At 38.9% G+C, this 14,446-nt stretch overlaps 1 protein-coding gene across 2 annotated transcripts in view; it reads right to left on the bottom strand.

Annotated features, from left to right (window-relative positions):
• Positions 1–208: 208 nt before the first annotated feature.
• wdr27 (WD repeat domain 27) overlaps positions 209–14,446 on the bottom strand; it is a 34,649-nt gene continuing 20,411 nt past the window's right edge. The window contains exons 22-24 of one of the 2 annotated variants that reach the window (XM_040177894.2): positions 12,032–12,134; positions 9,191–9,289; positions 209–1,204 (exon numbers count right to left, since the gene is read on the bottom strand). In XM_040177894.2, coding sequence (XP_040033828.2) covers positions 1,091–1,204; positions 9,191–9,289; positions 12,032–12,134 — 316 coding nt within the window. In that variant the 3' untranslated portion in view covers positions 209–1,090. The remainder of the gene's footprint in view (positions 1,205–9,190; positions 9,290–12,031; positions 12,135–14,446) is intronic. The other variant, XM_040177896.2, reaches the window with a different exon arrangement.

The following is a 14,446-nucleotide window of genomic DNA, read 5'->3' as shown; positions in this document are numbered from 1 at the left end:
GCAGGTTTGCTGTCAGGACCAAAGGAAGTGCAGTGTTGAGTGTGAAGTTGATTGTGTCATCACATGCACAGCGTTGGGCCCGTTCTGAGCAGGCATGTTTGGACCAGGCATTGCACAAGTATAAAATAATACTAAATAGTATAGAAACTATTGAAGAAGACATTGTGTGGAAAAATATTGTTTTGAAACTAAAACCAGCAACTCAGCGTTGGAGTTGAGGTTCTCCCTCATATCGAGACGTTTTATTGTTTGTTAGCTGACAACCCTGTTTGCAGAATGTTAGAGAAGCAATGATAGCACAGTATCACATCACTACGATACATAGTAGCATATATAATAGTATCATGTAACTAGTAACAACAAGAATAAATCATATGGAGATCATAAATAGAAACATAAAACGGAAATGGTTGTTAAGCAGAACCTAAGACAAACGTGTAATTTGATGTACAAAGTTACTTATGCTGCCCTTGTAATTGTGCATTTTACAGTGTCAGAGTCCTACTTTCTTATTCTGTTCTATTACAGCTGCACAGTTGATGTCAGTCGTAGTAACATTTTGTTGTGACTGTGGGCGTGAAGAGTATATGCACAACCTAAACATTGCGGACGGGTGTGTCGGTATGAACAGTAGTTGTGTGTGTCTGCAGCCAAATGTGTTGCACCCAGTTGATGTCATACTGTGTGCTGATCTGTGAAGTAGTCGTCGCAGCCATATGATATAAGTCTACATCTGTTCCACATACTGAGGAAAGAAAATCTGATGCTCCACCATCCAGAATGTGGACAAACAGATGGGAATAACTACTGATTCCATTTTTTTTTGGCAAAGGTAGCTGTAATTATCTGTAATTGAGAACATATCTCCATCATCATCTCATGACAATAATGTAGTTAGATTAATCTAATGAAAGACACTACTGATGGCCCTTTAAATCCCGGCCAAAAGAGATCTAATGATGCACATGACGGATGTTTTACAAAGATAAACCGCAATTAAGCAGAGAAGTTACACAACATATAACAAAAAAAAATGGGGGGGGGATCTGCCTTAATGAAACTGCATGGTCTTTGCAGCAGCCGGCTGTAATTACACAGTCATGTTGGGGACACTGTGCACAGCAGCGCTGGTGTCATGAGACAGAAGGGCCCCACTGCTTGACTGAAACAGTCTCAGCTTCCCATCCAGGGTCCCAGTCAGCAGCTAGGAAAGAAAAAGAAGAAAAAAAGCCAAGACATACGTTTAGCTTTTACACATGTGGTTCAAGCTCTCACAGGCCCCGCCCCTTACTGGACTCTGTTCAGTAGGCTTGCCAGGCTTGCCAGGTCCGGAAAGATTTTATGGCTTCACAGCCTTCTATTTGATGCTTTGCTGTGAGTAAGAGTGAACCGGAGCTCCAAATCCACTTTTGAGTTGCTTCGGTCGGTGTCTGCTGGGTGCTCAATATGTGGAAGGACCAGGCAGCGACGTCTGCCTCCGCCCAGCAAAGCCAAGGCGGTTGTGTCTATAAGTGTCCAATCTCTCTAGTGTCCAGCAGGGGGCGACTCCTCCAGTTGCAAAATGACTGTATGAGTATAAAAAAAGACTCTTCTTTTCACTTGATTTACTACCTTAATTATCCTTGGGAACATGGGATTATGGTCTTAATTGCCATTTTCAAGTATACAATACAGCAGGGTGTTCATGTAATAAATGATGGTCCCATTGAGTAAAAAGACCATAGTGCAGATAAAGGCTTGTGATTTGATGCCCAAACCAGAGAACTATACACGTCTCTAAACCACTCTTCCTTACTCCAAATATGGTAAATTCCCAAACACCAAAATGTTGACAGTCATAATCCAAGATGGCGACGGTTAAATCGCCAAACTAGCGGCTTCAAAATGGCAGTTGACAAACCTAAGGGTGACGTCGCGATGACTATGTCCACTTTTTATTCACTACGTCAAGGAGCAGCATGACACCCCGGGAGAGCTCGGGCAAAGATATTACTTAAAGCGAATGATACTAACAGCACCTACAGCGCAAACTACGACCAAAGACAGAGCTGACAGTGTTTACATGACGGGGGACTGTAGGGCGGTGCTACACGTTCAGACAATGAGGTCACACACGAACGCGTACCTCCACCAAAGGAGCATTTGATTTTTTTAAAAATGTATTTTTGCTGACATGCTTTACAAGTAGAGTACGTGCCATTTCAATTCACGTGTACGCTGCATCTAAATGACCTTGCCAGCGCTAAGCCTGAGTCACACGTGTGTAACGTCTTTGTCAGATCTCTGACCTCTTCAGCAGGAGATGGTGACGTGTTTGATGTCAGCGTGATGAATGCTTTGACAACTAATACCACAACAAAAAGCATCTATAACCGTGTGAGCGGCATCCATGAGCAGATCAGCGGGGCGCGACGACACGAACGACTGTAATGCACTCGAAGCACACGTGGACGGCACGGCTTCGTCAGCAAGGAGAAGCTTTGTAACAGCCCAGGCTGAAGGCCTATAATGTTAATCACAGCCACTTTGTCCTCTAATATATATGAAATAATTGTCAGAGGCCTTTTAACTAAGGGGCACCATAGCCCTGTCGCTACGACGCCGAATTAGGTGTAGAGGAGCAGACAGCGGTGTGCAGCCTTATGTACTGTGGGGGTCTGCACATGCTCGGCTAGTCACAACCTGATTGGCTGGCTCTGCTGCGGTCACGGGGTTCAGCTCGTGCATGTGTATATAGAGTTACAATATCGTAACCTTTAATATTTTCCTGGAACCGCAGTGGCAAACGTCACTTTTACGACTCTATTTAGAGGACCACGTTGCATAATAGCACTTGTTTCCTTAAAAAAGGAGTAGCATTACCAAGGTCAAGACACATACTGTGTTTCTCGTAGAAATTCCTGGTCTTCAATACCTGCCATGAATCACACATAAATATGAAGCCATGAGGCCTGGACTGTAAAATAACTGCTTAATCTTGGGGTTCCTGCCAGTGATTGTTATGGTGAGTCAACTGCTTAAAAATTAATAAGACACTGACATATCAATAAACTACCATTTACCCTCAACCTGAACAGCCATTTAAGCAGCACGTGTGCAAACATACACACGTGCTAACAAGCATCAAGAATCATTTCTTCACTATATTTATTTCTAGAAGGGAACATTATCTCATCTGTTTCTATCAGCCAGTAAAGAAAATGAAGAAAAAATAGGAAACCCTCCATTTGGGGCTCAGAATGAGGCTTGTGATATTCTCGTATTCTTCATATTCACATTCTTTATTTTGAGCTGCCCAAAGTGAGAGAGAATATGATATGATTGAAAACTCATGCTTCTAGGCAGTTGTTCACAAAGTTCTTTTTTCAATGTATTTTCAACCTGACTTCTGCTGAATGTGCATCAATGTCATGTCTGGTCTTTTAAAGATGGATGTTATTTTTAAAGTATGCTAACAGCGCCAATCTTGGAAAACAGCAATTTTCCAAACAGTGTTAAAAATAGCATTTGGCTCGTTTTTTCTGACCAACTAAAGCTCTTTTATGCAGGAGAAAGCGTGCAGGTGCAAATGCCTGAAATAAAACACACAAGAGATTAAACTGGGGTGGTTTAATCTTCTTTTTACCTGAATGTTGCAGTCACACTCCCATAGACACAAATGGGATTTATGTATGGAGCCTAAACAACATGAAGATTTCAGCAAAAAGGTAGTGTACAAACACATTACACCATACCCCTTCTCACCAGGGTTTTTAAGCATATACAAGTGTTTGAGACACTCCCATGGAACAAACACTTCGAGAGCTTTTAACTTTTTAACTAGCTTTTATATTGTCAAGAAGTCTTCTTTCTCCATGACCACCTGCTTAATGACCTTCACTAACAATATCCAAGCTGTCTGGGTCCTGCCCCCGGGCTTCTAAAATAGCTACTTAAAACATAAGAGGGTCAGAGATCAGATCCGCCAGCAACTACAGCTTCATTCATCAACTATCCTCTCCATTTAAACATGCAATGAAGTGGTGAAGCTAAATTACACATGTTCTAAAAAAGGTGAAAACAACATAAACAGATTTTTTTTTAAATGCGGTGAACATCTGTAAACTGACACATTCCATCTCTGCAACCTTCAACCTTTGTTCAGTGAGGTCTAAGCAAGCTAAGCTGATGAGGGCTGATGACTTTGGGGGACCTTAAAGCTCAGAAGTCAGTACCTCTTGCGAGGTGACTCACTGTTGACGTTCAGAAAGAGGTCACAAGTGAGTGCGTCTTTCCTCACCATCCTCTTCTACGAAACAGTTTATGTATTTTTTCTCTTAGATTTATTCACAATGCAGGCTGTCCTAATGCATCATTTGACTTTTGATCATTTAATCATAGATCGTGCATTTGAAACAGTACATTAACATCTTATTCAAAACAGATCAGCCACTGTGATCGTAAATCAGATTGGCAGTTTGCACGGTGTGTCACAAATGTTACATAATCCTAAATTATTGTCAGTTGTGGAGGCTCAATACCACATTGTAAAAAATACCATAAATCAATTGTTCAAAGCAAGAATGAAAATTGCGATTATGGAGAAATCTGTGTTAGATTCCCAACTCGATGTCAAATGTTGGTATTCTGGACAAAATAAATTGACCGTCTGCAGAAATTGATGACAAAAGCTGAGGCTTTGAAGATATGAGAGTAATGTGTTTTTCCATCCCGAAGGCCATCATTCACCACCACAGATTTGACAAATGCCAGCAAACCAGGATGTTCTGTACTGTATATGATGAGAGCGGACGAAGAACACACATGAGTGATGGAAAAAAGAAGTCAACAGTCTGATACGCTTACAACATGCACTGTCAGTGGAAGGAATGGAGTCTGTTGATAGAGGTGATCGTTTTGGTGGCGACTTATGCACAGAGTGCAGAGAATATCCGGTCATAGATAGACCCCCAGGTTGTGACCTGTTCCGTAATACACCCAACATGTGTTAGCTAAACGTTTTGTGTCAATGCCAACTATAAATGTGAGATAAATGTACCTCAATGCATTTAGGCTGCACAGACCAAACGCTGTTCATTTATTTCACAGAGTCTCATACAAAGAAAGTAAGACACTATTAACAAACACCAACTAACCACGGTTAACAGAGAAAGTCGACTAGATGCGATAGACTTGGCACTTAAAAATGATTTTGCAACTGGACCCAAACTCTTCATTTCCTCACTTCCTGTTCATTGCCTTCCAGCTGTGTTGATTTCGGTGAGAGACTGTCTCAGCTCAGTCTGTGTCCCACTCTAATGTGACATTCTCAAGCAGACAGCAGAGTTCACCTCTGTATTTGCTGTCTGGCAGCAACAGTATAAGGAGAGTGATTAGTTCTCTTGGGTCCGGCAAAAAGGTCTAAAGGATATGGATAGCATTTTTTGATGACAAATGGCCACAAATGAGAAGATAGATTAAACATGTCTAGTGGAAATGCCAGCTGCATGCTATGCCTGCAAAGAGCAAAGATGACACATGCTGACATGGACGCACGAGAAGCACTGAGCATGAAAGCCAGTGAGATGATTCACTCTTAGTTCATCTTTTTAGTTTGGGATATGGAACATGTTAACTTTTAGAAGACAGCTGCTTGTGTCAATAAGCGGCCAAAGTCCTGCATTTACTCCACCAGGGAAAATGAGGGATAAAGTTATGCAACTTTTGACTTAATCAAAAAACAATTATATAATTGTTCTTGTTTCATTCTGATGCTAATTTGGGAATAAAATACTAACAGAGTACTGGATTTAGTTTATAGTAATATCAACAAACATAAACTTGTGTGCATTTAGAAATTGTGCACTGGTGTCTCTGGGAGAGAGGAGAGTGCAGTTTCCTGAACCACAGGAAACCTTGTTCACCATAATTATTTAATATAGTATTACTTACAATATATATAGCAATATATATTATTATAACAATATATAGTTTGACATTTTTCATGTCAGATTACTGAAACATTTGTGATGCTTAAATACAACCACAGGTAACTAGTTGTGGTTCAAACAACATTTCCTATTATTTATATTAAATCAAATTAAATAGTTTTGTTAACATTCATGGCAGTCCAATAAAAAGAAAATATACCTCTAATACGCTGACCGTAGGCAAATGCTACCAAGAAATGCCCACTGCTTATGTGGAACAATGTAATTTGAGATATTGACAGCTGGAGATGAGACAATACAGGAGTCTGCGTATCCCAAATGGAGCACAGTTCCTTGAAATTCCTTTTTCTACTGTGACCCAGTAACCGTTTTTTCAGAAGTCACCGTTGATTTCCCTCTGGTTACAGCATTTTTCTTTGCCTGTACTTGTGATCCAGAAGCTTTAAAATTCTAAAATGATTTGATGAAGCTACAGATTCAATAATACTACTGCTTTGTGTCTAGCACGACACAAATTAGACACAGCTTTTTATGTTTTCCCCAACTAATCTAAGAATAAAGGAAAAAGAGAACAACCGTATGTGTTAAACCAGCCGAGACAAAATTACCCCTGTAGCAAGTGATGAAATAAATTGCAATGGCAGGATACGTGTGTCTAACACAGGAGAGCCTACAGAACTCTACAGAGGTATGCCATGTGGAATCCCACAAGAATTTACGAGACAACAAAGTGAGACAGTAAAAGTTGGGGTCTTTCATTACAGCCTAAAGTACAGGAATAAACCTGAGGGAACAAATCCTGAAGGTAGATCTGCCTGCTTGATGGTCTATTAAGTATTAGGATGGAAAACATAAGTGGAAAATGAGCTCTGCATTATCTGTCTGTGCCTGGCATCGGAGGGTTCTCACAGCAGTAAATATTTAAAAAATCTGGATCCGAAATGTGGGACAGTTGAGGACCTTTTGCTAGTATTTTTTTCATTCATTGGTAACTTTGACTCTGACCACTTTTTATATTGACACTTTTTTTTTTCCAACAATGGAAAATGGTGTGTTCTAGCATCAGACTGACTGCATTACATTGTACATAAGCATCCTCACAAAGCGTATGTCTGAGAAATAGAAAAATTAATCTGCAGCAACATCAACACCAATTATTATATATTTCATAACAGGTCATTTAGCAGACGCTTTTCATCCAAAACAACTTACATTATAATTTAAACCCATGGCATTTCACATTTTGCCAGGAGAGCAATTAGGGGTTAGGTGTCTTGCTCAGGGACACTTCGACTTAAGACATGGGGCAGCCGGGACTCAAACCTCCAACCTTGCGGTTCCCAGCACACCCGCTCTAGCCCCTGCGCCACGACGACCACAATATTATTTTTCATTACTGTAATATTCCTATTTTATTAAATCAAGAGGGGAATAGTGAAAACTACAACATGTATTCTGCCTTTTTTTTGCTTTGCAGGATGACAAAAGTATGAACAAAATGGAATTACTATATAATCATAATAATGCATCTTGATCAATTATATTTATTAATTTGCGCCATGCATGGAAAAACAAATAATATAATTATGCATATGTAATACATATATTTGTGTGATGTGAATGATGTGAACTAATCCATCTGCATAACATGACACATGAACCAACCAAAATGAAAGAATTATCAACGCTAACAAGTTGACTTTGAGTTGGTATTGATTTGTCGGAATACTTTTCCCAAGGTGAAAACTGTGGTGATATGTGAAGAATGAACTAGTCATTAAAGAGCTATGCATGCAATCGTGACATTTACTGCGCAAACCATCTCCATGACAACTAAGCAAACTCCCTACACCAATGAACTTTGTGTGATACGGTTAAAAACCAGTAAGTCGACCGCGGTGGGGATTGTTTTGTCAAACCAATGAAATATGACAAAATCAAGTCAAAAGATGTGAATCTTTCAATTTCATGCAGTTTCATCTAAAATGGCCACGGCCTTCCTTCTTCTAAGAGTTCCTGAGAAAGGTGGGCCGCAGTGAATGTTGTTCTCAGTCACTGATCAAGAACAGCCCTTTCCCTTTCGGGTGAACAGACAAAAGAGCCGCTGTGCAGTGGTGAATGCCCATGCAGCTGTGTGCTAATTGCATTCAGAAAATTGCTTTGGAAACATTGGAGCAGACAGTTAACAGCAGTATCGAATATTGGTTAGTATGAGAAGGCACTCCTTTGTCATGCGCAGCTATTTATGGTAGAAAACTACCAAAGAAAACACAAAGACTAAATAAATAGTAAAAGTATATTGAAGTACTGCATTGTACAATTAGTGTTTATGTGTCATACATAACATAAATGTATGTTAAGATAGCATATTATGGCTATCATGCTCGTATTCTTAAAGTAGTGAAACTTATCACAGCTCTTTAATTTGCTGCAGAACCGAAGCCTTCCTATTTATAAACATATTTTGGAATTTCCCGACTGGTGAATTCTTGGCAGATTCTTTGGGGATGGTTAGTGACACATGAAGAAGATCTGATTGTATTTTCCGGGAAATAAAAGACATTACACTGAACAAAAGACGTTTTTTTTGATTATTTGTACACGTTTGAACATTGCAGTGTTACATCCCTCCATTACAAAGTCTTACAGCAACTGTAGTAAGAGTTCACAATTGTGTTCTAATTGATCATATATCTTTCAACCATTCTTGTTTTTGTTTTTTTAAATGTCTGCCTTGCCCTTATGTCCTGTCAAACTAAAAAGAATAAGCAGATATGCTGACGGGGAGCAAGCATGCTGTGAGTTATGAAGTGTGTCTTCAAACTCTGCAGATTACTGTTTAAACTTTCTACTTGAAAAATTGAATGTACCTTTGAGCATCATGTCAATCAAACAGATTGACATAAAGATATAAAACATGTGCCTCAAGCCAAAAAGTATGTATCTTTCATACCAGTGAGATAATTGAGATAATTACTAAACAGTTGTGCAAACATCAGGGGTGGAATCAATACTTTTGCCCGTCTGCGTGTCCCATGGGGTGTTTATAACAGATTAAGGTAATCAGTTCAACATCTGAAAACTAAACACAATTTCTGGTTTTACGTCAGCTGTCTGATATCTGAATATTTACTATGGTCAACAGTTTACTGGAATGTAGAGAACATGCCTTGTGTTAGATGATATAGTTGTTCTGGGAAGATGGGGCAACAAGAGAAAGGAAATAATAGAAGTAAACGTAAGTAAAGACAAGCTCTTACCTCTGGCATGGCAGGATTGAAAGTCACACTAAGCACTGTGTCTGAGTGTTTTTGAAGTCTGTGGAGGTAGCTGCTGCTGCGTATGTCATAAATGTATGCCTGACACAAATGAGAAAAAAACAGGTATCAACTGTACCAATGCAATGTTCACCCACCATAGAAATATATAAAGAAGTCATTTAATCGTGCCTCCTAGTGCAGCTCAATGTATGCTCACAATCATTGCAACATGCAAGTGTGTTCAGACTGAACAAGGTGCACAAATTAAACGTGATAAACCACAGAAAAAGTCAACACAAAGACACAAGCAGACATGAACAGATGTGGATTTACCTTGCATCATTTCCACTTTGGGTAAAGCTTTAGGGTTTCTGTTTAAGTTACCTGAGTTTTAACCACAGCACATACATACAAAGCCCCCTTCGTACACATGCAGTGATTAACAGGCAGATCTTCAAGTCAATAGATTTTTTTCCCCGTAACTACTTGAAAATCCAGTTTTACTTTCCAGTGAAGCGTGCCTCCTTCCTGCAATGCAACTGGCCATCTACTCTAGGCTTTAGTGAAGGATCAAGATGGCTTTGCTAGTTGTATCAATCTCAGCCAAGAGAATGTGTGCATAACGGCCCCGTCATTGCCCCACGTTCATCCATGTGTAGATGACCAAATCCCTCCGTAACCATTAAGAACTCAAAGACCTCTTTTAGGTTCAAGGTCAATCATCTGGATGCTTTTTGTATTCCACCCCGTGTGGGGAAATTGCCCAGTTTGCGTGTTGACCTTGTTATTGTGAAGTCCTGGCCCCCATTAGACGTACTGAAGGTGTGCTTCCGGATGGTGCGGCCGTTAAAGCCCTATCCAAGAAACGCCTTGCGGGATGGCTTTGTCAGTGCATCTTCCAAGACCATAAAAAGGCTCGGAAAGACCCTCCCACTGTCGGCCATGAATAAAAACAGCGAGACAGAGTTGGCAACTATGTTTGCTTGGTCGAGAGTAAAGGACATATGCATAACGTCAGTGGGTTAACGCCCTCTCCATGCACATGGTTCTTTCTCCTGGATGTGTAAAAGGCACATTTTTCTATGTTTTCTATGTTTGCTGGGGCAACCCAGAGAAAAAGGGTGAAACGGGTGTGGTTGGTGGAGGCGAGGGGGTGGGGTCAGTTGTGTTGCACTGGAATCCACGTTGAACATGATAGACTAAAAAGGTTCCTTTGCTCCTTGGTGACGAGGGAATGTGGCATGCTACCTTTGCTCAGGCAAATTTCCAGTGGGTGAATGTGTTAAAACAGTTATTTTTCTTGTTTTGAGGTACTTTTTCCTATCTTTTTGACTCGTGGGTCTTGTATTGAATTGAATTTACACTTGTCTTTGGTACACAATAAGACATTTGTAAATTGCTTGTATAGGAATCTTAGAATAAACTTCAAACTGAAACATTACATATAATGTAGATAGCTAATGTTTCCTAAGCTTGTTAGCGCAGTACAAACCAAATACAATCAGTGAGTTTTAAGATCCATTTGTGTGCGTAGAGATAAAAACAGATGCAGAGATGTTTGTTACCATATGACGACTCATCAGATTCCTGCAGCTGTTTTGTATTATCTTTCCCTAAAAAAAACCTTCAAAAGTGAGCTCTGTATAAACGGCCCATGGGTAGAGTGTCTCCTGTCCTAAGCGTGTGACGTGTGTGGCGCGGCGTATTAGATACTTGAAAGAAAGACGTTCTTTCAGGAATGCTTTAATATAACATGGATCCCCAGATGCTTCAGCTTATATCAACTGTAACTGAAGCTGAGAGCAGCGATAATACTGAGCGAATAAAAGGTTAATATTGACCACACTGAAATAATATTCCACTTGATTGTTTTTGGCCTTGTGTTTTGGGAAAATGTGTAACATGATCTAGGTAGTCTTTTTAAAGTATTCAGGGTTTGTTTTCCATTATTGCCTTTTGATATATTTGGACAAGTACAAATGTGTTTGGCTTATGGAAGTCTCAGGCCAGCTACAAATAAATATGGTGTAGCTAACTACCATATACTCAACCGATTTCCAAGAAAGGTTGGAAATGTCTGATCTCGACAGAGATGCTCTCAAATGTCTGTGCTGTGCTGAGTCCCCATAATTAATAATAACCAGCAGAATGCATATATTATTCCACTGCTTTCCATAAGCACTACCAAGAGAAAAGAGAGATGGATAAGGAAAAGGGAGGCAGACTTCTAAAAACGTCTTGAAGCAAGTATAAGCCACTGTCTGGAAAAGCAATTAAATAGTTCTGCTTCAACATGAATGTTGGATTTTTCTTGGAAAAAGGCTTGAGTCCAAAAACAAATCTCATGAGTCAAGCACAAACAGTTCTCACCTTAAATGGAGGTGAAGCTGAAAAAGAAATTCAGATATTTTCCTGTTTCTCCTCTGCTTTATTAGGCAGAGTTAGATATAAACAACCTAAAGTATATCCCATATCATCCACTTGGGTCAGAATACCTCTGGCTTAGCTACACCTTTGCATTATGGGAGTCTAAACATTATAACATATTTTGTTACTTCAATAGTTAGGGTCAGATAAACGTGCCAGACACTGATACACAGAAACACATAATCAATACATATCGGATCTTACTGATACTTTTAAATGCCACATTAACCTTCAACCTTTTGTGTTGTGTAAAAGCTACTGCTCTGAACTCATACACAACCAACCACTCTTTGGCTCTGATGTGCAGAAGCCTCAATTAGACCACATCAAAAAATGAAAAAGAAAACATAATTACTGATGGTCAACATTATCTTGTCAAATTGTACTGAACAAAAACTAAAAAAGTCTACATACACAGTTATCCTCAGAGCCTGAGGCGATGAGCCGGCCACACGGTGATACGGCTGAAGAGCACGGATGGCAGCGATTTACATGGTTCTCATAACGCCGTACACACCTGAGGATGAGATATTATAAAGTTGTCAAGGTCAATGCAACATGATGACTATTTGACTGCTAGTGACATAATACAATCTTTGTTGCTCCGTTGGTGGTACCATTGGAATTAAAAAGGTCATAATTTCTGTGTTGTTTCATCGTAATGTTCATATTAGAAGCACTTAATATATATATATATATATATATATATATATATATATATATATATATATATCTTGTATACAAAATATATAATTTCATCCATTGGAAATTATTTGACCATGAATTAAGTGTGCCAAGAAAAGCTGTGCAACAGAAAGTGACAAAAAAACTGTAGAATAAATAAAAAAACACTTCTAAAGGGAGTAATCTTTGACATGGGAAGGAATAGCATTTCACACACGAGTACAGTGATATGTTGTGATGTATTTGGGTGTCAGATAAAGATTGAAAGTCTATATAATATGGGGAACTCCCGCAAGAATTACCAAAGAGAAAAATGCCACCCTGTAGACTTTTAACCTTTAAAAAACAACCCTAACCCCTAGCCAGCAGAAGAAAAATAGTTCAGCATGGCTACAGCAAAATAAAGGAAAGAGAAGTTAGTAGATGATGAACGGCTCCCTCATGCCACTTCTGTGCTGTGTCTTTGGCTTTGCAACAGCATGTAATGTCTTTACAATGCCGCTAACAGCTCGCTCAGCGAGGGTCTCTGTGGGGGCTGGCATGTTGGCAGGGCCTTGACAGTGAGAGCACGTCTTTGACATCCCCATGCTAATGTCATTAAGGCGGGCTAAAAGTAGGTCATATTTAAAGGTGTTTATAAAGACATTCGATATACCCAGTACGATGAGAAGGCTAAAAAACAGTAAGCAAAAAAAAACTAACTTTCTGAAGCTTATAATCCTGGAGAGTTTGGAATGGCGAAGCAACGCATTCAACATGTTTAACAGCCACGCATGAAGAATATGGTTGAAATCTATTTTCCTTTTGATGCGAAGCAAGATTGATCTGTTTCTCAATCCCCTTCAGTAGTTCTGGATAACATTATCACACTGATAAGAAACAGTTTAACAACTTTAATAATAAACACTGGTTTTCTAGGTCAGAACGGGGATTGTAACGTTGGTCCAGCTATTCTTTTTTAGCTGTTTAGACATGAGGAAATCCTAGATTTTGAATGTTTGAATGACAGCAACAGTATCATGTTATAATTTGAAAATATCATGAAAAATATCATGAAAAAATATCATGAAAAATATTTATTGAGTCATTTTTAGAACTGTAGTGTAGTGTCAATTGTACTTGTCCAATTGAAAGAAAAAGCTACTTTAAATAAAATAATTGCATTAATATGAGGAGCATCCACACAAGTTTTATTCATGCAACTCATTATTCCAGGGCCTGTTTTATTGCCCTGTTAAATCATGAGGATATTCTGGTGAACATTAATACCCAGAACTGACTTAACTACTTCCAATAGCAGCAAAGAATAAATTACGCACCTGTTACTCTGTTTTGGGGTGAATACAGACGCGTTTACACAATCAGAGAGACGTTAAAGGGGACAAAAAATGGAGATAAAATTCAACCTGATTCTCCATTCATATGTTTCACTCTAAAGGATTGGCATCTGCTGAGGGATGCTTGATGACAGTTCTAAGAACCCGAGGTTGACGCGGATCCCAGGTAAAAATCAAATCAAATCAAATCAAATATTTATCAAATAGACATCTGGTTTTGATTGAGTTAAACTAATAAAATCCATCTCAGACATAAAATAATGAAACACTCAAAAATACCTTCTACCAGGCCAAAAAGAACATTTTGAGATCCAAGAGAGACTACTTGAATTATCAGCCCAATATGGAGCAAAACAATTCTCAGTTATGTACTTGTGGAAACTGAACAATTGCAGATTGAATCATCAACTGAGGAATGTTTGCTTAAAAAATGTTTTATGTAATTCAAATATAAAGTAATGTTTCCCTCCCAGTAATAGCAAAGAACAAAAGACAACATTGGTTCTCTTCATAATTTAAGAACATGTAAACGGTAAATGTTATCATTTCACGTTTCTGTTAGAAACTCGAAAAAGTAAATATCATATTATCACAATTTTTATCTGATTAAGGTTTCATTCAGGTACTCCAAAATCATTCTCTATTATTTCATGATGTAAAAGTAATTTTACAATTCCATGCCACTCAATGAGGCTAACACTATTAGACAAAATTCCAAAATGTTAATAAAGAAACAGAACAATGTTGAATGTGTATTGTACAGGAATCAATACTTTCTTGTTTTGGTTTAGTTGCTGTATACAATTAT

This window comes from Gasterosteus aculeatus, chromosome 6 (genome assembly GCF_964276395.1).
Source record: "Gasterosteus aculeatus chromosome 6, fGasAcu3.hap1.1, whole genome shotgun sequence".
Lineage (NCBI taxonomy): Eukaryota > Metazoa > Chordata > Actinopteri > Perciformes > Gasterosteidae > Gasterosteus > Gasterosteus aculeatus.
Note: the sequence above shows the minus strand (reverse complement) of the source record. Positions and strands in the feature narration are given on the sequence as shown.